Source organism: Capsicum annuum, chromosome 11 (assembly GCF_002878395.1).
Source record: "Capsicum annuum cultivar UCD-10X-F1 chromosome 11, UCD10Xv1.1, whole genome shotgun sequence".
NCBI classification, from domain to species: Eukaryota; Viridiplantae; Streptophyta; class Magnoliopsida; order Solanales; family Solanaceae; genus Capsicum; species Capsicum annuum.
Genome location: NC_061121.1, coordinates 28,183,322 through 28,210,501, shown reverse-complemented (window position 1 = coordinate 28,210,501; position 27,180 = coordinate 28,183,322). Strand labels below are relative to the sequence as shown.

At 32.4% G+C, this 27,180-nt stretch overlaps 1 protein-coding gene and 1 non-coding gene across 6 annotated transcripts; both read right to left on the bottom strand.

Annotated features, from left to right (window-relative positions):
• Positions 1-9,678: 9,678 nt before the first annotated feature.
• On the bottom strand, positions 9,679-9,782 carry LOC124889191. The gene has a single exon (XR_007047801.1). It is a non-coding gene; the product is annotated as a U6 spliceosomal RNA (small nuclear RNA).
• Positions 9,783-11,366: 1,584 nt separating this feature from the next.
• LOC107853850 (protein TWIN LOV 1) lies at positions 11,367-17,225 on the bottom strand. Of its 5 annotated transcripts, none has more exons than XM_047398691.1 (8): positions 17,158-17,225; positions 15,726-16,422; positions 14,812-15,019; positions 14,644-14,708; positions 14,454-14,533; positions 14,208-14,263; positions 14,055-14,118; positions 11,367-11,676 (listed from the first exon to the last, which is right to left on the bottom strand). In XM_047398691.1, exons 2-8 carry the CDS (start codon positions 16,303-16,305, stop codon positions 11,530-11,532), a joined length of 1,200 nt encoding a protein of 399 aa, XP_047254647.1. In that variant the 5' UTR covers positions 16,306-16,422; positions 17,158-17,225; the 3' UTR covers positions 11,367-11,529. The 5 variants fall into 5 exon arrangements, with proteins under 5 accessions (XP_047254647.1, XP_016554325.2, XP_047254648.1 ...); XM_016698839.2 differs by having other exon boundaries at positions 17,002-17,213; XM_047398692.1 differs by lacking the exon at positions 17,158-17,225 and adding an exon at positions 17,069-17,137.
• Between the last annotated feature and the right edge of the window lie 9,955 nt (positions 17,226-27,180).

The following is a 27,180-nucleotide window of genomic DNA, read 5'->3' as shown; positions in this document are numbered from 1 at the left end:
ATGTGCCGCACCTCGCATGTATTTGACACTTGTGGAAGAATGTTTGCACAAACTTTAGGAAGAGTAAAGATAGACATAGCGATATTTACTATGCTATGGCTAAGGCTTACTGCAAAGATGAGTTTGATTTTTTTTGGAATCAAGTTGGGAAGATTGATAAGAGGGTAAAGTCTTATCTTGAGGATGTTGCATTTGAAAAGTAGGCACGCGTGTATGCACTTGTTAATCGTGGTAGAATGATAACTTCAAATATAGTAGAGTGCATAAATGGTAAATTGAAGCTAGCACGTGAGTTGCCGATAATAGAAATTTTGGAGCAGGCTAGGAAATTGTTTAGAAAGTGGAATTGCAAGAATAGAGAAAGAGCATCATATGCAAACACGTCACTTGGTAGTAGATTTGAAGGAATTCTTCAGCTAAATACTTCAAAATCTACAAGGCTTAAGGTTAGTTTTGATGTTTTGTTTTGTTTTACATATTATAGAATGTTTGATTCATAATACAGGATACTAGTTGCTTTAAAAATGTTGTTTTGGAAAATGTTACAGTAACTTAATCAATCTTTTTATTGAATTTAAACAAAATATTTTAAAAAAGAACAATATGTATCTATGTGTAAACATATTATGACTAATCTTGTAGGTTAGTGCGTCATCAACATATGTATATTTTGTTTATGATGATGGGAGGAAGTACATAGTATGTCTTGATATTAGGACTTGCTCTTGTGGTAGATTTCAATTGGACGAGATAACATGTGAACACGCGATTGCAGTACTAAAAAGCAAGCGAGTATTTGATAAGAAGTCTTATTGTTCAGAGTTTTATTATCCTAAAACATTAAGAAAGACGTATGAAGAATCTATGTTTCCAATTCTCGATAAAAAAGACTGGATTGTGCCACAAGAAGTTATGGACGAAGTTGTGTTACCACCAACATATAAACGTCAACCCGAAAGGCCAAAGAAAAACAGGCACAAGAAATCAAGTGAAACTATGACATCGAGTAGTAATTTTTGCGGGAGATGTGGTTACGCAGGTCACAACAGGCGTACTTGTAACTTCTTTCCAAAAGAGGACTGATCATGCAGTTGACTGACTATTAATGTGGAATAATTTGTTATCTTCTAGTTGAATTTCTTTTCTTTTTAATGCGAAGTTTTGATTGATGACATTGTTGTTTTTTAAGAATATTAAGAAAAATAGTTTCTGTAATAAACAGTTGTTTTCGCTCCTTGTTAATTATTTACCCTTATTTTTTGGAGATTGAAATTGTCATGAAACATCATTTAGAAATTAAGATAATATTGAACCGATAATGTTATTGTAGTTGTTATACTGTAGTAAAAGATTGTAAGGATTTATACTTTTATATGATGTGTCTTTCATAAATTTGTAGATACAAGTTTGCACAATTTGTAATAATTGTAAAATATAATTGTATCATGTAGGACTATAAGTTTTGACATAATGTGTTAGTCTAGGTTGAAGGCAAACATTTATTATGAGTAAATAAAAATGGCTATAGAAACATAATAATGTAATGTTTTGTTATTTACATTTATATAGTAAAATATGTATTTTTTTTACTAGATACATATAATTTAATAAGATGTTTCTCAGTTAATTTTATAGATGATTAAATTTTCACTTCTATAGTATAATGTCATTAGTTTTTTGATATAGTACCATTAAGTTGTGCTATAATTTGTTATGCATTTTAGAGACAACAGGTATTAGTTGCAACAAAAAATTATTGTAGATACTAAATAATGTAATATTGTGAAGGTTAATACCATTATATTCTAATTTATGTTTCAATATATTAGATACATACGATTGTAAAATGTTATAAAATATTTTTCTAATACTATGTCTTTAGAAAGTGCTAGAACAACATAGTTCGATACATAAAATATATGAAATGCTTTAGCATTGAATTATAATGGATAACAAAATAAAATTATTTAATCATTAAAAAAACATAATGTATCAGTACTTAACATTACCAACATCATCAAAAAATAATTAATGTTTCTATCAACTTCCTAGTTTTATAATATCCAACAAGCAAACAAATAAACAACTACTTAATATGGAAAACACTGTCTGTTTTTTTTGTGAGAACTTGCTCCTTGACCTTGGTGGATCATCATTCTTACTAAAGTATCTGTTCTCTGCTTTTTCAGACTCATACTTGCACAAAAGAGAAGCATATCTCAGATGGTGGTATTGAGCATCAATACCCGAATATGGAATGCCTAATCCCTCACTCAGATACTCGACATAAACAGCCACAAATACACCACAATCCCTGCATTCTAAAAAATAATTAAGTTAAAAACATCAATATACATAAGTACAGTAATGAAAACAAACAAAAAGGTAATGTAATACATATAAGCTTCCACTATCTTGTTGTGCTATCTCAGATACATATTCCACTTGAAATGGATTCCGTTCGGACTTTCCCTCGTATCATTTTAGTGCAGTCCAGTCAGTGGGTACCTTGTGCTAAAAAAACTTACTGTACTGAAGGTAAGTCGGAATCATTACAGCCAACTTTTCAATTTCACTTGTTTATTTTCTTTTCCTTGAAGAGGCCATTGAATCATACACACGAGTGCATCGATCCTTTAAAGCAATGACTGTCAATACCCAGTGAAAGGCGCCATCACAGTTAATTGGGACAAATACCTCATTAACCCTATGCCAAGGCTGACCTGCACACGTACTCAATCCTTTGATGGTGTTAATTAGTAACTTTTTCATATCAGCAACCTCATCAGTTCTGGCAAATGCATCTTGAGTTGCAAGATCCTTAGCAACGTCTGAATTGTAGTAATTCACATATACCTTATCGATGTACATTTTAAAAAATAATTTGTGGTAGTGTATCTGCTGATTGGAAAATTCGTGTTCTTGTACTTCTTCCTCAAGTAGTACATAATAATATACAAATACTGTTCAAATTGTAATAAAGTGGTATGTTATAGCAATCAACTGTAATAAGTAGTAATTAGATACAAATTATTTATTATGTATCTAAAGTAATAACTTTATGAATACTGGTAACTGTAAGATCAACAAATGAACAACATAATCAAATAGAATGAAACAATTTTTGTTATTATGTATCAAATACAAAGTACTTTCAGCTAAAAAATTTCAAGTATCTTTACTAACAGTAAAAATACAAATATTACAAAAATAAATTTCGTTAGAACCATGTTTAGCTTAAATAATTATTATAACTTGTGTAGTAAATGTAACTCATGTAATAGACTTTAATACTTCATCATAGAAATCACACAATGCAAAAACTATTTACTATTGAAAATCTGCTTAAACAAAGTTTTAAGAAAAAATGAAGGTAATACCTCATCATTCCAGCACGTGTTTTGTCGATACATCAAGTAAAATTAGTTCTTGAATTTTGAAAAAGCAACTACGAAATCTAGTTGACAAAATTCAAGTGTTGAATAATTAACCTTGTAGTGATCGTCATTATTTTTCCTGTAACATAAAAGTACAGTTGATTTGAAAAAATAAATAAATAGTAAGTTGTATATTACTGGTGAATTTAGAATAAGACGTGTTGCTTACTTTTTCGTATGTTGCTTGTAGAGGACATCATGAATCCATTCTTCAAATATTTTCATCTACATTAGGTGAATCCCCAGTAATGTGATAACTTTCGAATGGAAATTTTTTTCGCTCTTTAGAAGCCAACTTTTTCTTTCCTTTAGAACTTGATCCAAATGGATCAAAAAAGGAGAACGATAAATCTTTGGTGGCTTTCTTGAACGTGGCGCAGGTGCATTTTTATTAGCCGACATATTCTTTTGTGGCGTAGAAAAGACAGACAAAATTGTGGTGTCACTAATCTCATACTCTGCTGGAGTTGTTGGTGAAGGCTTGTAAATCGTCAATGCCAAATCATGTTCTCGGCCTGAAATAATACTTTCAAGCGGCTGAATTTCTTCAACATCAATGTCACTCTGCTTCTCAATTCCAACATCATGAAAATGATTTGAAACCTTAACAAATATATTATAAATAAAGTTCACTTTTTTAACTTTATCAATAAGTAGTAACTTATATCTGAAGTTTATTTTAACTTGTATCTAAACTTTATTTTAACATGTATTTCAACTTTAATTTAACTTGTCTTTAGACTTTAGTTTAACATGTATCTAAACTTAACTTAACTTGTATATAAATTTTATATTAACTTGTATCTGAACTTTATTTTAATTTGTATTTGAACTGTATTTTAACATGTATCTCAATTTTATTTAAACTTGTATCTCAACTGTGTTTTAACTTGTATGTAAACTTTATTTTTAATCTGAAATATGAGTAACATAACTGTATTCATTTTTTCTAGTGAATTAGATTCTTACTACTAAATTAACTAAACGGTACAAGATATGTAAATGTTGATTACATATATGACTTATTTTACATTTATCATTTCAAGCATGCAAAAATAGTCATGTTAATTAGAAAACACATAATGAATGTTTATTACCTTTTCATGTTGTTCATCCTTCTTGAGAAATGATGGTGCTTGGTTGGCTTTATCATCCTCCATTTCAATCGATTTGTCAGTTTCTTTCACTACATTATCAGTACTCGTAGGTCCTGCATCATCAACAATGGCCTCTGAAGGATCACATTCTTGTCGGCTCTGTTTTACAATAGTTTCCTGCAGATTTTTTATCAGAGAATAAAAAAAAATAATATAATATAATTAGTTAATTACTACTTTTGAGAAGTAAGTACATATTGATACATATAAACATTTTATATAAGATAATTCAAATAGTAAATATGTACTAATGGGCACCTCCATTTTCTCTGTTTTTTTAGACACAATGTGGACTGACGGGATTAGTATGACATTCAAAATCAGTAAAATCATCTGAATGTGTAGCCTCTTTCGGGCTTTGTTTTGTAATTTTTTCCTAAAATTGAAGGATGAGAAGCATGAATAAATTCAATATATTCGTTAATAAATGTGTGTTGTTTTAAAGAATCTTATCAGCTTCACAGTCTCATTTTTCTGCTCTAATAAATTCAAAACTTCAGTGAATCTAGCGTTCATCAGACGCTCCAAATCTTTGAATTTTTGGTCAATCTAGTAAATATGCAAGTTGATTAGTTAAAATGCATACAATTAATAAATTTATACAGCAATAAATTGTAGATCCTTACGTATGTCTTCATATATGTCTTCATTTCAGACTCTAACGAATGTAGGTCCGCTTTAACCACAAGGTTTTTACTGTTTAATGTGGATGTTGAATCAGCATCAACTTTACTCTTTTCTTTCATATCTTCTTGTTTCTCCAGTATTTGTTAAGCATGAAAAATAACACGATATAGAAACATTTTCATTATGAGAAAAATATAAAATATGTTGATACGGAAAATACATGTCTGTTTTTTCTGCGTCTAGTAACTGTTTTTGTTTTTTACGATCTGATCTTCTTCTTGTTGGAACATCTTTTTTAGTCTTTGTCATAGGTTCAAATACTGTACGAGGTACATGTATCGACTGCCTCATCAAAAATTGTGGAGGGGTAGAACTGAAGTCATCAAAACTGTCATGATCTTCGGTAACTTGGGGTACATTGACTCTGTAACTTCTCTGATCTTGATTTTTAGATGACGATAGCATCCAAGATGTACCATGCTGTTCAGATGCAAAACTAGTGCGCGCCAAATCAAGCTTTTCAAACTCGTCCGCGGTAGGAACAATGTTGGCATATGAATACTATGTACAAAAAAATTATTCATTAAATATTATTACGATTAAAACTACAAACACTATAATGTAATGTATGACAAAAGTTCAATCATTATCGTACCTTGCTAAACATTTCGATCATAAACTGATTAAACTGAGACCGGACTGCAATAACCTTCCAATTCAATATGAGAGGTATGTTATTTCCCTCCTTAACAACAACTTTGGATTCAACATTTGAACAAAGTTCAAACATCCACACATTAAGAACCTGTGGGATACTACCTAACCTATAAAGTTGTTTCTCCATTGAAAATTCTTGCTTAAGTGAGGCCATCAACCTGGAGAAAGACACTTTACCTCAAGGAAAGAATTGATATTTTCCATCTTCAACCATTTTGAAATCAGAAAATGGCACGGGAGAAGCATTCAGCTGTGAGTAGATAAAAGTGTGTATGAAATATAGGATTGCCATCTGGAAGGCATCCTCTTTGTTTTCAAAATATTCCTTCAAAAAATATTCCACCAATGCTTCCTTATCTACACCATTGTTTGATTGTGGAAAATACCTTTTCATAAGCCTACTCGGAGAAGAATCTTCATATTTGAAATCATCAACATTACCAAAACAGTTTAAGCCAATAATCAAAGTAAATCCATTGATGGAAAATCTAAGGATCTGGCATTGGACAAAAACATGTATCTCTTCTTAACACTTCTTGACCGACAATTTCTTTAATTTCATCCTTAAATCTTAAATTGCATAAACTTACAAATCTAAGAGGATGACTTGAAATTTCCTTTATAACATAACTCAATTCCTAAAACAAAAAGAAACAATAATGAAAAAATTAGTCTATATGCAACAACTCTACATTAAGACATTACAATAAAAATAAATACTCTAATAATAGCATACTTTAGATACAAGTTAATACAACATGTATGTATGTAGGTATTAACTTGTATCTTTTGTTGTATGACTTTCAATAACAATTAAACCAACACTAGATACATTTTAAGAAATTGACAGTAAGTACCAGATACAAGTCAACATAACATGTATCTAATGACAAGAAACTTGTATCTTTTGTTATATGACTTTCAGTAACAATTAAACAACACAAGACACATTTCAAACAATTAATAGTTAGTACCAGATACAAGTTAACATAACATGTATCTATGAAGTCATAACTTGTATCTCTTATAATATAATTTCCAGTCAAGTTTAAACACCAATAGATACATATCAAATCATTAACAACAACTCACATATACAAGACAACTTAACATGTATCTAATGACAGGAAACTTGTATCTTTTGTTATATGACTTTCAATAACAATTAAACAACACCAGACACGTTTCAAGCAATTAATAGTTAGTGTCAGATACAAGTTAACATAAAATGTATCTATGAAATCATAACTTGTATCTCTTATAATATAATTTTCAATCAAGTTTAAACACCAATAGATACATATCAAATCATTAACAACAACTCACAATATAAGACAACATAACATATATCTAATAACAAGAAACTTGTATCTTTTGTTATATTAATTACAATATCAAAATAAATCACAAGATACATAAAAATTATTAGCAACAAAGCACCAGATAAAAAATAAATTTTCAAACATATCATCCATCACAAAATATGTATCTCGGCCTAAAATTGAACAAATTTATACATGCAATTACCTTAGGAAGCTCATCTCTACAAATTTCTTCAACAACTCTTCTTCTCTTGACGGGAGCTTTACTTTCAGGACTGTTGTGTCCTCTTTTCTTAGAACCACTTTCTTTTTTCTTATCCTTCTTAGCAAGCTTTTGACGTAATTTCTTCATACTTCGGGGATCGTTTCTATGTTTTGACCTATTTTCATGAAAACCATCAATTTCATAGTCAAAATCTCCCGAAACAAAGTTTACAACTTCTTGAGATTCTTTGAAACATTCTAATTGAGAAACCGCAAGACTAAAAGAAGGTCCAGACTCTCTATTCATGCTGATAATTCAAATAATGAAGCAAAAAAAAAGTGAAATTGAAGAAATCTCTCTACCAAAATACTCAACTTTCAAATAGCTTTACTTGCGGTAAAAAAAAAATTAAAAAAAAAACATAAAAAAGGAATTAAATAAATTGAAGCTGATTTTATGGGGGGAAATTACCTTGATTGAATTTTTTGAATCAAATGGAGAAGATGGATAGAAAATGGTCAGATTTTGCGACGTTCAAAGAGGAGATGTGAAGTATTTTTTGGTAAAGAGCCGCCTTTTTAGTTGTAGGGTTAACTTGTATCTCACAATTAGTAAAAAATATGAAATGTTGGGATTTAAGTAATTTTTAAGAAGTGGGGGATTTTTAGAAGTTTAGAAACTTATGTTGTTTATTTAGGTAATTTTTTCTTTAAATTAATTATTTAAAAATTGAGAAAAATGACAGATGATAATTCATCACTTTACACGTTATTGGTGCGTGTAATACACCCACATTGTATATTTTTACTGACTCGGCAAAAAATGTCAAAATGACACACTTGGAAATTAGTTGAGGTGCCAAAAATGAACAACGTCTAGTGTAGGTGCCAAAGTAAAAGATCGTGCAAATTTTCGGTGTCTGTCGATGGGTTCCGCCTAAATCAAAAGAGTCACTAATAGCATGTCATGTGTCAATATGATGTGGCAATCCAAATTAAATGAAATGAGCCACTAAAATCATGTCATGTGTGCAGATAACATGTTCTAACCAATCAAATTAGAGTTTGTCACTAAAATAATGTGATTGGTCAATTTAAATCGACCAATCAAATCACACATTTGTCTTACCCCTCCAACTATAAATAGGTGTCACACCCCTGACAAGAAAATGAATAAATTGAATTTTCGGGAGGGACAAAGTTAGGTGTCTACAATAGGGGTCCTCATAATTCATAAAGAGAAGGATTCTGAGAAACAAAAAGCAAGAAGCAAGAAGTGAGCTCGTGGATCAAAAATCATAATTATTTGCAAGTTATAAGTTCAAACAATCAAGCTCAAGATCAAGAACGAATGAAATTTTGTTCAAAATCAAGTTACTTGTTTATATTCATCATTCGTGGCAATCATCCAAGTGTTTCTGACGAATTAATCATTCGTGGCAATCATCATTTAAGATCAAGCTACACAACCCCTTAAATCCAAATCAAGTTTAAGTTCAAGTTCATATTACTTTAAAGAATCAAAGGATTATCATACAGATTGTAACACTTACTACATTTGAAATCAAATATTATATTTTCTTACTTCAATTTTTTGTCTCGATTATTATTTTCTTGACTCGGAGAATTTATTATCTATAGTAATTTTGTCAAAAATATAATAATAAACGATGCAACGAATGAGATACAATGCTGGGCAGATAATGTTGTTATTGCTAAATTGTGCTGGGATCCACTCTTACTACAATACAAACTAATCTCACTACTAAAAAATTACTATTTTCCAAATGAATTTTCCACTGAAAAATATTCAGTGGCTATTCGTACAAATAAAAGTTATCCAATGTTTCAATGAGAATCTATACGTGTAATTTTCTAGTGAGCTAGTTTGGTGAAAAATGAATAGAAAAATCACGCTCTATAATATAAATTTCCTGTTGATTCCCTCTGGGAAAAAGCTTTGTTTCTAGTAGTTTCTATCTATACGTGGCTATTCCTTGTCATGCAAATTAAGATGGCCAGACAAATCATTGGAACTTAGATCAATACTCGAACAAGTTCCACTCAGAAACAGACTAAGAAGAAGTATGATCAGACACATACATTTCCAATTGCTGGGAATCATTGACTTAGTGAGATGAAAGTGTATGGTGTTTCAAAATGATGCAAGAACAAAAGTAGTGTTTACTACACGACTTCATTTTCATGGGAGGTATTTAACTGCTGATACTAATAGCCCAAGGATTTCGATTGTTGTGCAAGAGTCATGCTTATCTTCTCTATATTGTTTCAATTTTATCGGATGTCCTCAAGGGGACAGGGATTTCAATTCTGATTTGGTTATTATGTAGATTTTCTTTAGGCTTTGTTTTAGCAGTGAATTTGTTTTCTTTAGATAGCTATTTGTGAATGATTATGCTATGAAGTTGTAATAATTTTATTGGTGACTAATGACAAGTGTTAGTTACAGAAAAAAAAAAAGATGGTAATATGAAGCTTTATATATCTACCTGACCAAAGGTTGTATTAGGCGGTATGCAGAATTTTACCAAGAAGGTTATCCATTAACTGTTAATTAAAGGTTTCGTTCGTGTCGCGAGTATAAAAAAAATTATGTCAGAATGTACTTTCCCTTTGAATGTACCTTACACGGTGTGAATTCGAATAAGTCGGGACTCCATTATATCGGCTACCCTAATATTATACCTTAAAGCAAATAACCCCCAAGAAATGATAATATTATGGTCAATTTTCATATTTTTGATGGACAAAATCAACTAAGCATGGGTAGATCAGACATGAAATGAAGCTCTCTTTCTGCATAAAAATGAACTGACTAGTCCAACCACAACATTCGTAAATATTAGACTGGTTGAATTTAATAATTGTCATAGATGTATGGTGAACAAGTGCCGGGAAATTAGGTTTTGTCGTAGATGCATGTTTCTATTTTTACAAGAGATGTTTATTTTTACACCCAAGGGGTTTGAAAATGTCATTTTCTTCTATTTAATTTAAGTGGCTATAAGAGATCATCAACAACAACATATCCAGTGTAATTCCATAAATAAAGTCTGAAGAGTGTAGAGTTTTCACAAATCACACCGCTGCCTTGTGGAGGTAGAGAGACTATTTCCGAAAGAACCTCAACTCTAGTGCAGCAGATAAAGTAGTGATGATAAGCAAGTGTAGCAGATCAAGTAGTGATGATAAGCCAGTAGTGAAAAATAACTGGCCAAATAATGAGGAATGATTTGAAAATGTCGTTTTTTTCTATTCAATTTATAAGTGGCTATAAGGATCAACAACAACAACATACCCAGTGTAATTCCACAAGTGGATCTAGAGAGGGTACAATGTATGCAGACCATACTCCACCTCGTGGAGGTAGAGAGAATATTTCTAAAGGACCCTCCGCTCTAGTGCAGCATATCAAGTAGTGATGAATAAAAGAAAGTACAATAGTGAAGAAAACATGCCAAATAATAAGAACGTAGTACAAAACATACATAAAAAGGACAATAACAATGGCGAGATAATGCGATTGTTGAAACATAATAGACGGCAGAAGGTAGCAAATATCAAAAGCAAGAAACTGCAAGCACACCACTACTATTACGACAGATGCAATGCTACAAAACTCCTACCAAGCCTGATGCTGAGAAAATTGAGACAAAACTCATCTACCTACTAACCTTCTATCCTAATCCGCGACCTCCGTACCCTTCTATCTAAGGACATATCCTCGGTAAGCTGAAGTTGTGTCATGTCTTGTCTAATCACCTCCCCCATACTTCTTTTCCTCTACCTCTCCTCAAACCCATTATATCCCACCTCTCAAACATCTTTACTTGGGCCATAGGTGATCATTTCCTCATAAATGTTGCACTAACATCCGGATATATGACAAAGAAAAGATTCAATTTAAATCACCATAACGTACTGTTTACGTTTATTTTTTTCTTTTTTTTTCCAGTACCAATGAGCTATAAGAGTACATTTTGTAGCAGAGACCAGTCTGTTTATCAGAACAAAAAAGAAAAAGGAAAGAAACTTGTTCAAGAACTAGGAGGTGCTTGCACCCATTGACCAGCCTCTCACAGCAACCTTTACAGCAGCGACAACGCTGCGATGCCTCATCTCTGGATTTAGCCCTTGTTTCCCCCTAGCCTCGCTAGTGTCTTCTATCTGAATGCCGACAAAATACGCAACCTATGCAGCCAAACAGACAGAACAACAAGGGGTTAGCACAAGTAGGACTAAACTATTCAACAAGAAGTAGCCTAAGTTATGCAGATGTGGTCACTGAGCTCCAACAACAAACAACAACAACAGGACAACTATGCCTCAATCGCAGGCTAGTGGGGTTCGGTTATGTGAATCCTCAGTCCATGTCGCTTCATTCAGACCTGTCTCAATCCAATATTGAGGAGTGGATTGACACCGAGCTTTGTTAGGTTAATTTGAATTAATTGACTTTGTCCAACAAAAATTTCAACTTGATTACCTACCTAAGCAACGCAATTAACAACTGGTTTCGCTCTCTACCTCTGTTTCTTCCCCTGGTAGCTTCTTCTAAATTCTCTGCCTCTTGCAGTTATCTACGGGAGACTGGATAGACATAGTAAAATCCTCCTTTTTTTTTTAATAACCATGGTATCCAGGCCAACTTACGCGCACCTCACACTCACACTAACTCCGCAGGATGCGTATCACCTCCCACCAGCACCAGGTACTAGATTCTAGGTAACTCTGACCACCAAGGCTAGAACAGATGGGAAAAAATCACCCAGTATTTTGTCTCTGCTCTGCTGAGAAGTGAACCTGAGACTTCATGGTGCTCAACTCACTTTATTGACCATTAGGCAACACACTTGGGTGCACATCATAAAATCCTTTGTTGCTATGTTCTTTGAACATTATGGCTAGCACTAGTTCACCACAAACTAGATATTAAGCACATAACGAAAACCATACCCGCTTCCTGTTTCCTCTTTAGAATATTATAGATATTTTTTCGTGTGAGCATTACTTATCAACAAAACTCAACACATTTCGAGCAATGATTATTCAGGAAAACATTGAACTAATCTCAGATCTACGTTTCAAAATACTAAAGCAAAGAAGAATTTTAGTCAACCAATTACTCTTGATGCCTGAGAACCAATTCACATCTTGAATCTTGATTGAAGCATCTCTCATGACACGAACTCTTCAAATGGCTACAACAATAACATACCCAGTATAATCCCACAAGTGGGGTCTGAGGAGGGTAATGTGTGTTCAGCCTTACCTTTTAAAGGTAGAGAGGTTGTTTCCGATAGACCTTCGATTCGAGTAAGCATATCAAAATCAAGCATGTAAAGCAAATGCAGTACGGAATAAGTTTCATGTTGAAAACAATGAAAACGAGAACAAGTAGAGACAACGAATAACATGATAACTGAAGCAAAGAAAACAACGGGTACTACTAAAACCGAAGAGAAAGATAGTAAGAGAGTAATAATAAAAATACCTATCTAGGGTCATGTCCTCATTAAGCTCCAAGTGAGCCATGTCCTATCTAATCACCTCTCCCCAAGACAAATATAATGCATAAAATGTAACCAGCAGATTTCTAATCCAGAACCCCATATTTTGTAAAATTGGAAAAAATAACATGTTGAAGAATATGGACATGACATTAAACTAAAATACCCCGTCAAGAAGTTGTTTACATTGAAAAAGTATGTGGATATGCTTGTTAATAGACTATATACTACCTTGATAGGAGGAGGGAATCATTAGAACAGCATAATTTTATCAAGGAAGAAGCGACACCATTAATTTATGCCACCAGTGAACCTACAATTAGGTTTGGAACTCTGGACAAACTCAACTACTGAAACATAGCTTGTCTCGGCTCATCCACCAACTTACTCTTGGGACTATAATAGTTTATTCTGAACTTGTTTAGTAAAGAAATTTAACTCTACTAGTTTAAATACAAACAGTTCTCTTCTTGTATGCTTCCTTTCGCTTTTACGCGAAATAAGAAGTTATTAGGCTCACTTCTTTATCTGAACCAACTTCTCTACAAAAGTGAACTCAATAAGTTCATCCACAAGATATGGCAACCACAACAACAACTACAGATACACCTCAGTACCAAAATAGTTGGAATCGGCTATATAAATCATCACTTCTTCATTAAGCTACACAAGATACAAAAGCAGTATTGTTGTTTTTATCTAGTTCATGGCTAACACACCCGTGTTGGGCGTTCTTCTATGATACCACATTTGTGGTTATAAAATTATTAGTAATTTATTACTCCTCACTAGACCAACAAATGCAATTTAAACAAACTACAGAAGATACATATTAAAAGATGTTAAGATACCTCTGTTGCCTCAACAGGCATTTCTTAAGATTCTTATAAACATGAACCTACAACAATTATAACAACTAGTATGCTTCAATCCCAAACAAGTTGGGGTCGCCTATACGAATCCTTACTGACCATGTTCCCTATAAAAATTCATGGCCTACTTATTAAAAAAAATAAACCAAAGGATGGAAAATATGTACCTATTAGTTAAGAATATTACCTTTCCTGAAGCACTCCGGATCGGTGAAATGTGAAGAAAATTCCAAAATGGGGTTCCATCTTTTCTGAAAGGAAAAATGCAGGCACCAAGAGATGAGCCTAAAGAACAAGGAAACAATTCTTATCTGAATATCATGCAGGAACCAGAATCAACCTGTAATTTAAGATATGTACAGTACACGGTTGTTCTTTTTGGATACATTGTTTTATCTGCAAAGAGACAAAAAAGGCAATAAGAATTGAGATCGTCTGCTCAACCGCATACCTTCCCTTGGCCCTGCCCCTGTTGAGAAAATCTAAATACGAAGGGCACTAAATCTCTCATCCCAATATGTAGCAATTAACAAATGTAAAGGCCGAACTTAAGTACATAAGAGCAGATCAGCATAAAAAATATTACCTGAAGTTGTGTGCCTCTGTCTGTATCTTCTCCGCTTAAAAACCTACAATTACGGCCCAATACTTCATGTCTCAAGAAGCCTATTGAAGAAAAGAATGGTTCCTGTTAGCAATATTAGTTAGCGTAAGCCCTCATGCTCTTTCTATGAACACAAGTTTACACTAGTATAAATCAGCTACAGCTTTAGCACCTGTTAATTTTAGGAAGGCGTCACTTGCATAGACAATTGGCATGTCTGGTAACTGCGCGTCAGTTCTGCACGTTTCAGGAAGATATTCCAAGAGAAAGTGTTAAGCCCATCCAGCAGCAGATCATATGGTCATCAAACCAAGAAGATTAGGTAATTCAAAAAACTCACAATACAAAGCTTTGTTTTATTCTACCAAAAGATATAGTTAAGGAGGAACTGAGCAGACTCGTTACAGATTGACAGCATCTCTTGTCATTGACCAGTCTGCCTCTCAACTCACTGTAGTTTGCCAACACGGACATTATGTTGTTGACGATAACAATGGCTTTTGTCTTCTCTTGATCACTTGCTTCACAAGGCCCTTCAACATCTACGTCTGTGATAAATAAGTCTTATGAAAGGAATTCTATGAAGTGAACCTCAGGCAACAAAACTATGAAACTCTACACTAGGGTTTTTGGAATGAAAATGAAACAGAGATTATCCAAATGCGCAAAAATGGGAAATCATTGGGAAGTACAAGGTAGCTGGACAAATATTACGCTTTATACATACAAACTAAGACTGTTAATTTGCACTTTGAAACTCCAGTACAAAGTAATGGGAAAGGTGTATGCAGCTCAAAGCATAACCAAGTCCTAACCCCAGCAACTGAGAAATTGACTCAAAACATGAATTTAAGCTTAAGACGAAACAAGGGTAGCCCGGTGCACAAAAGCATCCCACATTAGCAGGGTCCGGGAAAGGGCCGCACCGTTATTAGACGGCCTAACCTAATTCAAGCATTAGTGGTTGCTTCCGCGGCTTGAACCCATGACCTATAGGTCAAGGAGACAACTTTACCGTTGCTCAAGGAGCAAAAGCAATATTACAAAGAAATTAGGATCATAAGCTAAAGACTATAATACCCAAATGATTGGAGATTACTGTAACAAATTTCAAAATCATGTAACAACTATGGCAAACGACAAAATCCCAAACATCTTAATGTGCATATTTAATATGAAAATCAAACAATAAGTCCACTACAATGAACAACCAAAAATGAAAACTTTCAAGAAGCATTATGAATATACATGTACCTGTATGGTCCAATCCTGCCACTGAATCAACTGATACTGCTCTATCCACTCCCATAATCGAATTCGAGCAAACCTCCCTCCTACAACACCTATACACAGCCTCCCTACAATTACCTCCATCATGACATACACCTCCCTTTCTCCCAATTCCACCACCTAATGACTTTCTCCTCCTCAAAATAGGCACTTGAACTCCCAAAAAATGAACCACCCTCCCATCCTTCTCACTATAAACAGGACACATATGAAACAACATCCAAAAGGGTGTCCCATCCTTCCTATAATTTAACAAACTGATTTGTATACCCCTCTCCTCACGGATCGCCTCGCGAATCGCCATAACTGATCTTCTATTAGTCTTAGGACCTTGAAACACCCTTCCATTCCTCCCAATAACCTCATTCTTGGAATAACCAAACACTTCCAAGAAACCCCATGATGCATAAACAATAGGATGACCATAAATAGAAGGATCAGTAATTGTAAAACTATCAGGCAATTCATCAAGTGCCTCTCTAACACCATCTGAGTACTTAACATTAAATGATTGTTCAATTAAACCAAGTTGTGATTTTTCCATACTGATTCTAGTTGTTTTGGCTCAAAGATTGTAACTTTATCAACAAAGAATGACCCCAATCCCATGTGTCAACCACTTTCACCTAGTATAATATACCCTGCCTGCAATTTGGAACTTCTGCTTCAACCCATAGACAAAAACAAGAACAAAGAAATCATCAATAAACAAGAAAACCATAGAAATAGCACATAGAATAGAATTTAATAAACCCCACATAAAAAATAAAGTAAAATAAAAGATAGTCCAATACTCTAAAACTCTCCAAAGTCGGATTATAAAAGTTTATTGTAGCAGCCTACCTAGTAGAAAGAGCACATGTTATTTGATAAACCTCACATAAAGAAATGACAGCATGGTACACTAAAATTTCTCTTATAAGTGGGATCGAGAAAATGATTGGAGTACAGAGATTTATTTTACGTAGTCATAACTTCTGAAAAGAGAGCACAAAGAATTTAATAAACCAAAGAAAATAACAGTATGATAATACTAAAAATTACACCTATGGGCAGGATCCAAAAAAAAGACATGAATTAAGAGTTTATTATACCCAATGATAGCACATAGATATAATAAACCACACATAAAAGAAGACAGTATAATACATTAAATCTCCCCTATCTGCCGAATTCAAGAAAAAGTTAGACCACAAGGGTCTAATCTATTTTCACAAGGTCATGAGAAAGAAGAGCTTACAAGGTAAAATCAAGTGAAAAGGAAAATATCTAAGGTATTGAATGAACAAGAAGAATTGAGAATATGCCTATCAATCATGAATTATTATGAGTATTTTGAAGGAATTGAATGTGATTGGAAAGAGAGAAGAGAAACAAAGTCTTGAAATAGTCATACATGTAGCAGATTTTTTATTAGAGTATATGGTTACTGTTTTGTGTATTTTCAATAGCGGTTTAGGAATATGAAACTTATTTTTTGAGAATCTTTACTAGATAACCACTTTGGATTTACTGTTTATTTTTCTAGTAGATATGTATTAAACATAATGTATGTTATATATGTATATATATATATATATATATATATATATATATAAAATCCACATTATTTTTTATTTACCTTCGATTTGGTCATATATTTTTAGAAATATATATGGTTACTATTTAGTATTTTTAATTGTGATTACTATTTGGTATTTTCAATTGTGGTTTACATATGCAAAGACTTATATTTGGATTCTTTAACGAATAGACGTCCATATTCATTGTTTATCTTTTTTAGTCGACATTCATAAGGTATAACATATGTATTATACACGATTAAATGTATATTATATATTTATTTTTTTAATTTAGTCTCTGTATGATCATAAATTCAAACTTGAAATTTAAAATTTTAAGTTTACCAAATTGTTGTGTTTGGAACTTGAAATTGTATATATATGCATTTTACTTGAAAATAATTTGAAGTTTTGTGGCTAAAAAAAAAAAAAAATTCTCCTGAAAATTGGTCTAAGCCGGTTTTCGGTTTGGGGAACTTGAAAACAATTCGAAAATAAATTTTTGAAAGCAAATTTCATGATCAAACAAATATTAGAATAGAATTTTCAAAATATATGATGAAACACCAACTTAAACTATTAAGTGAATGGCTAATTAAGTTAAAACTTTTTAGTTTTTATTGCTTTTTGGAAATTCTATTCATTTTCTTATGGAACTTCTAGTAATTAATTTCTTGGCGATGTCTTGAAGGATTCGATTAACGTTTGAATAAAATTTTCTCTCTCTCTCTTTTTTACTTCAAAAGTAAATTTATGCTACTACCATAACTATATTGGCTGTCAGTTGTACTATATTTGTCAACAATAACTAATATGTATTTGGTTGAGTTGTGCTTGTCAATTTTTAAACAAACCTTTTATTACCAGCAAAGAAAACTACTACTATAATTTTTATCGTCATTTATCTATGTTTCTTCAACTCTTTAAAATATCATCAAGTTCACATTTTTAGAGAGTATGAGCAACTCAGCCATTTACAGTATATCCAGCAAAAAATCAAAGACTTTTAACCCTACCAATTAAATTTAGCATCATTTATGAAATTTCACTAGAAAATAGTACTACGTGTTGGGTTCAAAATCGAAAGGGCGTCGTGCGGAAGCTTTTAGTTTGCAAATCATAAGACGATAAATCAGAAGACAAAGAAAACAACACTAAAAAGCATATTATTGATATGATTTGGTCAAACGACCTACATATTATAAACTAATAAACTAATATTGAAAAGGTATAGAACCTATTAGGAGAAATCTCTCCTAAGTCAGACTCTTTTGAGGACTACATTGTGGATGTTATTGTGTTATTGTATGAGAAGGGCGGTTTTCTATTTATAGAGTTCCAAAACCTTTCCTTCAAGAAAGAGTTTTGTCAAATATGAAAAAGTTTTATATTTTCTTTTAAGATTACTTTTACTTTCTTTCTAAGAAAAAGTAAAACTTAATTTTGATAAGAAAATCAGGATAAAAACCCTAACAAATCTCCCCTTTTTGGCTTGATTTTTTCACTTGATCCGCTTTCTTCACATCACATGCATGAACTTTGTTCTTGATATAATCTCCATAACTGTTGTTTGACATGGTTAAAAATAAAGTTTAAAATATTATGGTTAAAAATGGGTTAAAAATTAAATTTTTTTTTTTAATTTTTAAAGATGCAGCAACAGTAATGTTGAAAATATGGTTGAAACTTTTCTCCACATGTAGCTAAACAAAATCCCCATTATCGCAAAACTGGTTGCAACTTGATTTTGAACCGTTTTGAACCTATCTTCAACTTCGTTTTACCAAACCACTGGATCTTTAAACCGTAGGCTCTGATACCACTTGTTGGGTTCGAAATCGAGAGGACGGGTTCGAAATCGAGAGGGCGTTATGCGGAAGCTTTTAGTTTGTAAATCATAAGATGATAAATCAGACGGCAAAGAAAACAACACTAAAAGCATATTATTGATATGATTTGGTCAAACGACCTACATATTTGTAGAAATTTAGATTATGTACGGTTGTTTTTATTCATCTATTAAAACAGGTATATATAGATACAAATAATTCTTTGTCACTCCTGCTAGAAATACATAATAGTCCTAATGTCAACACTCTCCCTCAAGGCAGTGCATAGATATCAATCATGCCTAACTTGCCAATCATCGTGTGGAAGACCTTTCCTGATACAGTCTTGGTGAGTACATCTGCTAGCTGACTTCCAGACGTGACAAATGGAAAATGTATAATCTTTTGATCTAACTTCTCCTTAATGAAGTGTCGATCTATTTCAACATGCTTAGTGCGATCATATTGAACGGGGTTCTGTGTTATTTGAATTGCGACCTTGTAGAACAAGTTCATAGGTCCTGTGTATTCAATTCTAATATCCTTCATAACATATTTAATCCATAATAGCTCACACAAGCCATTGGTCATCCCTCGAAATTCTGCTTCTGCACTAGACCTTGCGACAACCTTTTGCTTCTTACTTCTCCACGTGACAAGATTGCCTTCGACAAAAGTGAGATACCCCGCTGTTGATTTTCTAGTCAATTGATCTCCTGCCCAATCTGCATCTTTATAGCCTTTGGTGATAGTTTTCTCATTCTTTGAGAACAAAAGCCCTTTTCCTAGAGCTCTTTTCAAGTATCGCAAAATTCTATAGACAGCTTCCATATGATCTTTTGTTGGATTCTGCATGAACTGACTCACAACACTTACAGCATATGCAATGTCTGGCCTTGTATGAGTCAGATAGATTAACTTCCCTACTAGACGTTGATATCTTCTTATATCTTTTATTTTCTCTGCCGAAGAGTTCTCGAGTCTGTGGTTTGTCTCCATAGATGTTTCAATTGGCTTGCACGCTAGCATCCTTGTCTCCATCAACAAGTCTAGTACATATTTTCTTTGAGAAAGAGAAATCCCCTATCTCGACCTTGATACTTCAATGCCTAGGAAATATCGCAATTATCCTAGCTCTTTCATTTTAATTTTTTATGCCAAGAACTTCTGAAGTTGATCCATTTCATCAGAATCATTTCCCTTCAAGACCATATCATCAACATACACAATTAATGCAGTTACCTTTTCTTTGTTGTGTTTTATAAAGAGAGTGTGATCAAAGTTACTCTGTTTATAACCCATTGATGTCATTGCGGACGTGAGACGTCCAAACCATGCCCGTGGTGATTGTTTTAAGCGTATAATGCCTTTCTTAATTTTCATACCTTTTTCCTGTCAGTGTGCTCCTGTATACTTCTGGGTGGTAGCTCCATATAAACTTCTTCATCTATGTCACTATTTAAAAATGCATTTTTTACATCAAATTGTCGCAATGGCCAATCTCTATTTGCTGCAACTGATATGAGGATACGAATAGTATTGAGTTTAGCCATTGGTGCAAATGTTTCCTGATAGTCCACTCCATATTTCTGTGTGTATCCTTTTGCTACCAACTTCGCCTTATACCTATCCATACTTCCATCTACTTTAAGTTTTACAGAATACACCCATTTACACCCGACGGTCCTCTTTTCTTCAGGTAGTGAGACTAGTTCCCAAGTTTGATTTTTCTGCGAGGCCTCCATTTCTTCGTCCATTACCTTCCTCCGTTGTGATTTACTAATGCTTCCTGCACACCACTAGGAATAGACACTTTGGATAATTGATTAACAGTTAGAGCATATGATGTTGATAATATTTTGGTGGAGGTATAATTACTAATGGGATACTTCGAAATGGCATTAAGATTAGGTTCATATTTTATTCTTGGTACACCCTTATTTTTTCTTGATGGAAAATGAGAAGGAGGAAGATAAGGGTCATTAGACAGAGGTACCTGAGGTATATGATCACGTAGAACATTCTGAGAGGACTCATTGGTTAATGGTGTGGTTGTTGTTCTTTCTGGAATAATCTCTTTATTTTCTCCATTGTGGCTTCACGAATTTTATTTCCTTCTTCCCTGGTTCCTTCGTGTGAGATTACATCTTGTTCTAAGATACCAGTACATGCATTTAATCTTCCCTCGTAAGATTTCACTTCCAGGAACTCTGTTTCTCCCCCTAAAGCTACATTCATTCTAGTATTTTATCTGCCACTCTCCACCGAAAGAGATGAGGGTGTTATTGCGCCTTCATAATAAGGTTCTGACTCACGAAAAGATGCATCAATAGTAACATATAATTTCTTATTTCGTGGGTCATAAAACCTGTATCCTTTCTGAAATTCAGAATAGCCAACACACACACACCGTCTTGCACACGGATCTAAATTTCCTCGCAGAGCTTTGGGAATGTGAGTGTAAACCATGCAACCAAACACCTTTGGCACTAAGTTCGACAGATGTGGAAGAGAACAAAAAGAATGGAGCTTTTGTTGCGGAGTCTCAAAATTAATGACTCGAGATGGAACTCGATTATTAAGATAAGCCGCAGACTTAACCGTTTCCCCCCAATGAATGTTTGGTATATTCATGCCAAAGAGAGATGCACGAATAATCTCCATAATTTGTCTGTTCTTTCTTTCTGCTAGTCCGTTTTGTTATGGTGTGTATATGCATTATGTTTAATGACGTACACCTCATTTCCGAAGGTATTTATCAACGGTAGATTGCATAAATTCCATTGCATTGTCAGATTACCAAACACGAACCTGTCGTTGATATTAAGTATGTACCATATTATAAAAATATTTAAACGTAATATACGCATCACTTTTCTTCCAAAGTAATGATATCTATGTCATTCTAGTACATTCATCTATGAAAGTAATAAAATAACGACCTTGAGACAGAGATTTAGCTTTTGCAGGGCCCCAATAACAGCAAAAGGCTCAGAACATTTATTCAAACTTGATAAATATGGAACATGATAATTTTTCGCTAATTCATAAATGTTACAATAAAAACCTGAGTTATTTAAACCTAAAAACAAATCTGGTTTGTGTTTTTGAAGATAACCAAATGAGATATGTCCGAGCCTCCTATGCCATAATCATATATGGTTGCATGCCTTCTCAACCCGATGTGTGCGGAATGCATGACTGAATTTCTTCTCTCTACCTTTAGTCAATTTCAGAAAGTAGAGATTTCCTCGCTTAACACCATAACCAAGAGTCCACCGAGTCAGAATTTCCTGAAAGATACAAAAAAAAGGCCAAAAGGTTACGGTACAATTAAGAAAAGAAGTAATTTGTCTAACAGATAGAAGATTATGATCAAGAGAAGGTGCAACTAAAACTGTGTCAAGTTTTAAAGTATTTGTTATGACAACTGGTCCTTCTCTTATAACTAGAAAAGTACCTCCATTAGCAGTAGAAATAAAGGGTTGAGATGATGGTTTTAATAATTGTAATTCATCTCGGTCCTTGGTCATGTGATCAGATGCTCCACTATCAATAATCCAAGTACTACTCGTAGAAGATGCAGTAATATTAACATTGTTATTACTGGTAATACCTGACTATGTCATATTAACATGAGGTTCTATTTTACCATTATTGTTCGCTGACTAATTCCTGATGTAGTTGTGGCTGCAGCTCTGTTTGGAATGACTTTGCGTGGTTTCTTCGAGAAATCCCACCAATTTGGATAGCCAATGATCTCGTAGCATTGTTATTTTGAGTGTCCTGATTCACCACAATGGCTGCAAGTAAGATTATTAGGCTTACCAGATGGCTGATTAGTTCGACCTTTAATAGGACTACTACGATGGACAGCCATAGCAGAACTCTCATGAATCAGCCAAGCACTTCCCATAGTCTGCCTCTGTTTAGCTTCTCTTCTGACATAAGTATATGTACTTTTAAGATCAAGCTTTGGGTCCTTTCGTAGAATATCTCCACAAACTTGATCAAATTCTGCATCAAGTCCATTGAGAAATATGTGAACTCGCAGCCTTACCATCATAGAGTGCATCTGAAGAATACCCTGAACCGATTCATCCTACATATTTTTCTGGTGATCAATTTCCTGAAAAATTTCAGCCAATTCGTTATAGTACGTAGACAGGGGCCTTCCATTCTGCATAGTGGTGAAGGATTTCTGATTAAGTTCAAACAATCTATCTCATCCGAACTATCATAGAATGTTTTGGCAACAGCTTCTCAGATTTTTTCGCCTTTAAAAGTCTGATAAACCGCTGCATTAGGATGGGACTCATCGAGTCAATCAACCAGCTCTTCACCTTATGATTCTCCATAATCCATATTGCATAATTCGAGTCAGTTTGTTCGAATTCTTTGTTTCGCCTGTAAGGTAGCCAACCTTGTTTTAAGCTCCGATACGCATCTCCATCAATTGAGACCATAGTGAGAAATTTGCTTCATCAAGAATAACTCCTGTTGGAAAAGGTGAGTTGTCTTGTTGAACTATAATTGAGGTAGGATTTGTTATAGTTGAGTTTGTAGGTTTAGTAGTGCTGCCAGAAAAAGGCCTAGAATCTTCCATCTTGGAAAAACTGGAAAAAAACAGCAATCTACGGCAATCTAATAGGTTTCTCTCCATGTAGAAATTTAGGTTATGTATGGTTGTTTTTATTCATCTATTAAAACGGGTATATATAGATACAAATAGTTCTTTGTCACCCCTAATAGAAATACATAATTACATAATAGTCCTAATGTCAACAATATTATAATCTAATAAACTAATATTGAAAAAGTATAGAACCTATTAGGAGAAATCTCCCCTAAATCAGACTCTTTTGAGGATTACATTGTGGATGCTATGTGTTATTGTATGAGAATGGCGGTCTTCTATTTATAGAGTTCCAAAACCTTTTCTCCAAGAAAGAGTTTTGTCAAATATGAAAAAGTTTTATTTTTTCCTTTAAAAAAAAAAATAAAAGTAATTATGGTTACTTTTACTTTCTTTTCAAAAAAAAATTAAAATTAATTTTGGTAAGAAATCAGGGCAAAAACCCTAACACTATGATAGTAATATTTAGTTAGTGCCCACTAGCCCTCTTCGTTTTTTAATTAATTGTTTTTAGTTTGTAAAATAGGATAATAAAAGAAAATTTTCATATAGATAATACCAACTAGTTGAAAATAATGTTTAACCTTGTTAGAGGACTTCTAATAATATATATCTACTTACATAGATTTAATTTATTTTGTTTGATGAAATGAGTTCAGCTTAAATGTAATATATTGTTATTATTTTTATTTTGTAAAATGTTGAGATTTATTTCTTGAAACACTTTCTTTTGTAATAAAACAAAACATGGATTTGATTAAACAAAATGAACAGGATATGTTAAAAATTTAAGTAAAAGTCTCCTAAAAAGACATGCAACTAGATAGGGTTTCTTATGAATATTTACTTGAACTAATTCTATATACTAAAAATAATTAACTCCTAGATGGAATTTCATATATGTTATACTCTTTTTTCTCTTGTTTCTTGTTGGTCTTTGAGAAGAATTACGCTGAATTATTGGATGACAGATGTATGCATAAGAAGACTGGGAATGTGATGAACACAAGTATATGGAGTAATATTTAATATAAGCCACAAATTTAATAATATTAGTAATATTTTTAAAAAAAGAAATACTACTCCCTCCATTTAAAAAGAAATGGTCTACTTTAACTTGACACAAAATTCAAGAAAATAAAGACGACTTTTGAATCTCGTAGCCTTAAATTAAATTATGTCAAATGTACCAAAATATTCTTTAATCTTGTCATTCTAAACATATTATTTAAAAATTTAAAATTAAAATATTATTAAAAAAATATCATTCCTTTTCAAATGAACTAAAAAGAAAAATAAGTCATTCTTTTTATAACACTAATAAACAGTGGACCATAAGTGTTGAGCCAGTACAACAGTCCAAACTTGTCTATGTTTAGTAGAATAGACAAATCCCAACCGCGTGACCGGACACCCCCTCGTGTGAACACTTTTATTTTATAAAACACTAGTATATGTTCTTGTGCAATGGACAGATGATATGAAAATATCTATCTATAGTTATTTAAGACGCCGATTTTAATATAAGATTGTAAAATTATATTAAATTAAATAATTATTAATTATATTAATTAATATTGTATGGTATAAAGTATTTATTACTTCAATAATTATTATTATTATTCAAACATTTTTCATAAGAGTATAGTAACTGAAATAAGAAGATATAGGTCACGTTTAATAATTATTTTAAGAGTTTTTAAAAAAATTAATTTTGGAAAAGCAATAATCTTTTAATTTGGGAAAAAATTGAACACAAATTGTATAATTTTAGACAATATGCCAAGTATACTATCTCTTCATTATTTTAGCAACACTATTGTAATCGCACGTGCCTTACACGTGTAACGTTTAATTATTGAAAAATTAAATGATTTTGTATGTTGCAGAGATTTCTAGTGAAGTGCAAAAAATTTAAATCACTTTTCAAAAATCCTTCACACTTTAATATAATAATATAAATATAAACATATATTTTAATGTAAGCACATATATATTGTACCACCACACTTCAATTTTTTTTGCCTTTCTCCCTATCCATTACACTCTTTCTAATTCTTCTTAATTTCACTAAATATATTCTACACCTTATTATATCTATAGAAAATAGTGTCAATATATTTGTTGCAAAGTTGGCATTAAACCACACTCTGAGAAAACACATAACATTATTTCTGTTTGAGGAAAAGCATGGACAACACGAATTCTTGACTGTATATAGCATGAGTACGTGGATCTTGACATTTGAAAGCTGATAGCACACTTTTGGGTGATCTATTTCTATGTTTTTATTAAGTCACAAAATTATAAATTTATCGATCAATACTATATCATCTACAAATAGAATATGTTATATTCATGCACATGATTAACTATCACTCAAAAAAATATAACATTGAAGTATAAAACCTTGAAAAAAAAAAAAGAAGAAATAGGTGTTATAATTTATAAACGTTTCACCTTATGCAACAATTTTTTGTAATTTTTAGCAAACTACTAACAAAAGAATCATATCTCAATCTTGATCCTTTCATTAGTCAAAGTGTTCTATACCGCAAGGTAATCAAAAAAAAAAAAATAGCTCAAGATATTAAAGCATATATCTAAAAAACATACTTGAAAGATTTTTCTGATTTTGTTCTTTAATTTTCCCCTCTATATATTGATAGAGGCTACTGTAAAGCTAAGGTACCGCACCCATTGCCAGAGTTTGAAGGGACGAATCCCCATGATAGTATATACTTTTAGCTCAATGTCAAATATTATATAAAGAATGTAAATCTTATTTAAACTACATTAATTAAAAGTGCTAGATATTAGGAGTTCAATTTAGTCCTTACCCATATTTTTTTCTTAAAATTTTTGTTCTTTGAGTAATTTGACTCTCAATGGACTATATGTAAATAAGGAAAATGTAGTTGCACAAGAAAACTTTAATTTTGTCTGAATTCTTTTAGGACACAAAAATAAAATTTTAGTATTATATAAATAATTAAATTATGTTTTGAGAAAAATAGTAAAAAGACGATTTTATCTATTATGAATCTTTTAATGAATGGCAAAAAGTTCAAATCACTTCTGTAAGAGTCTTCACACTTTTAATATATTATATATATTAGACCTAGTACTGAAAATTTCAGACTCTACAAAATTTATTATAATTTGCAGTGCATGATGAAAACAGAATGAGAAGAGAATAAAGTTAAACTTCTGGATATTGATAAAAGAATATATAGATGAGCTGGATATAACTTATGGTAATTGATAAAGATAATATGGAGAGTTACAATCACTTTCAGATTTAAAAGGAACTTTCAAATATCAGTAGAAGTTTACTAAATTGTAAATTAAAATTTCATTGTATTTTCATTTATTTATTTTTCTTTTTGCAG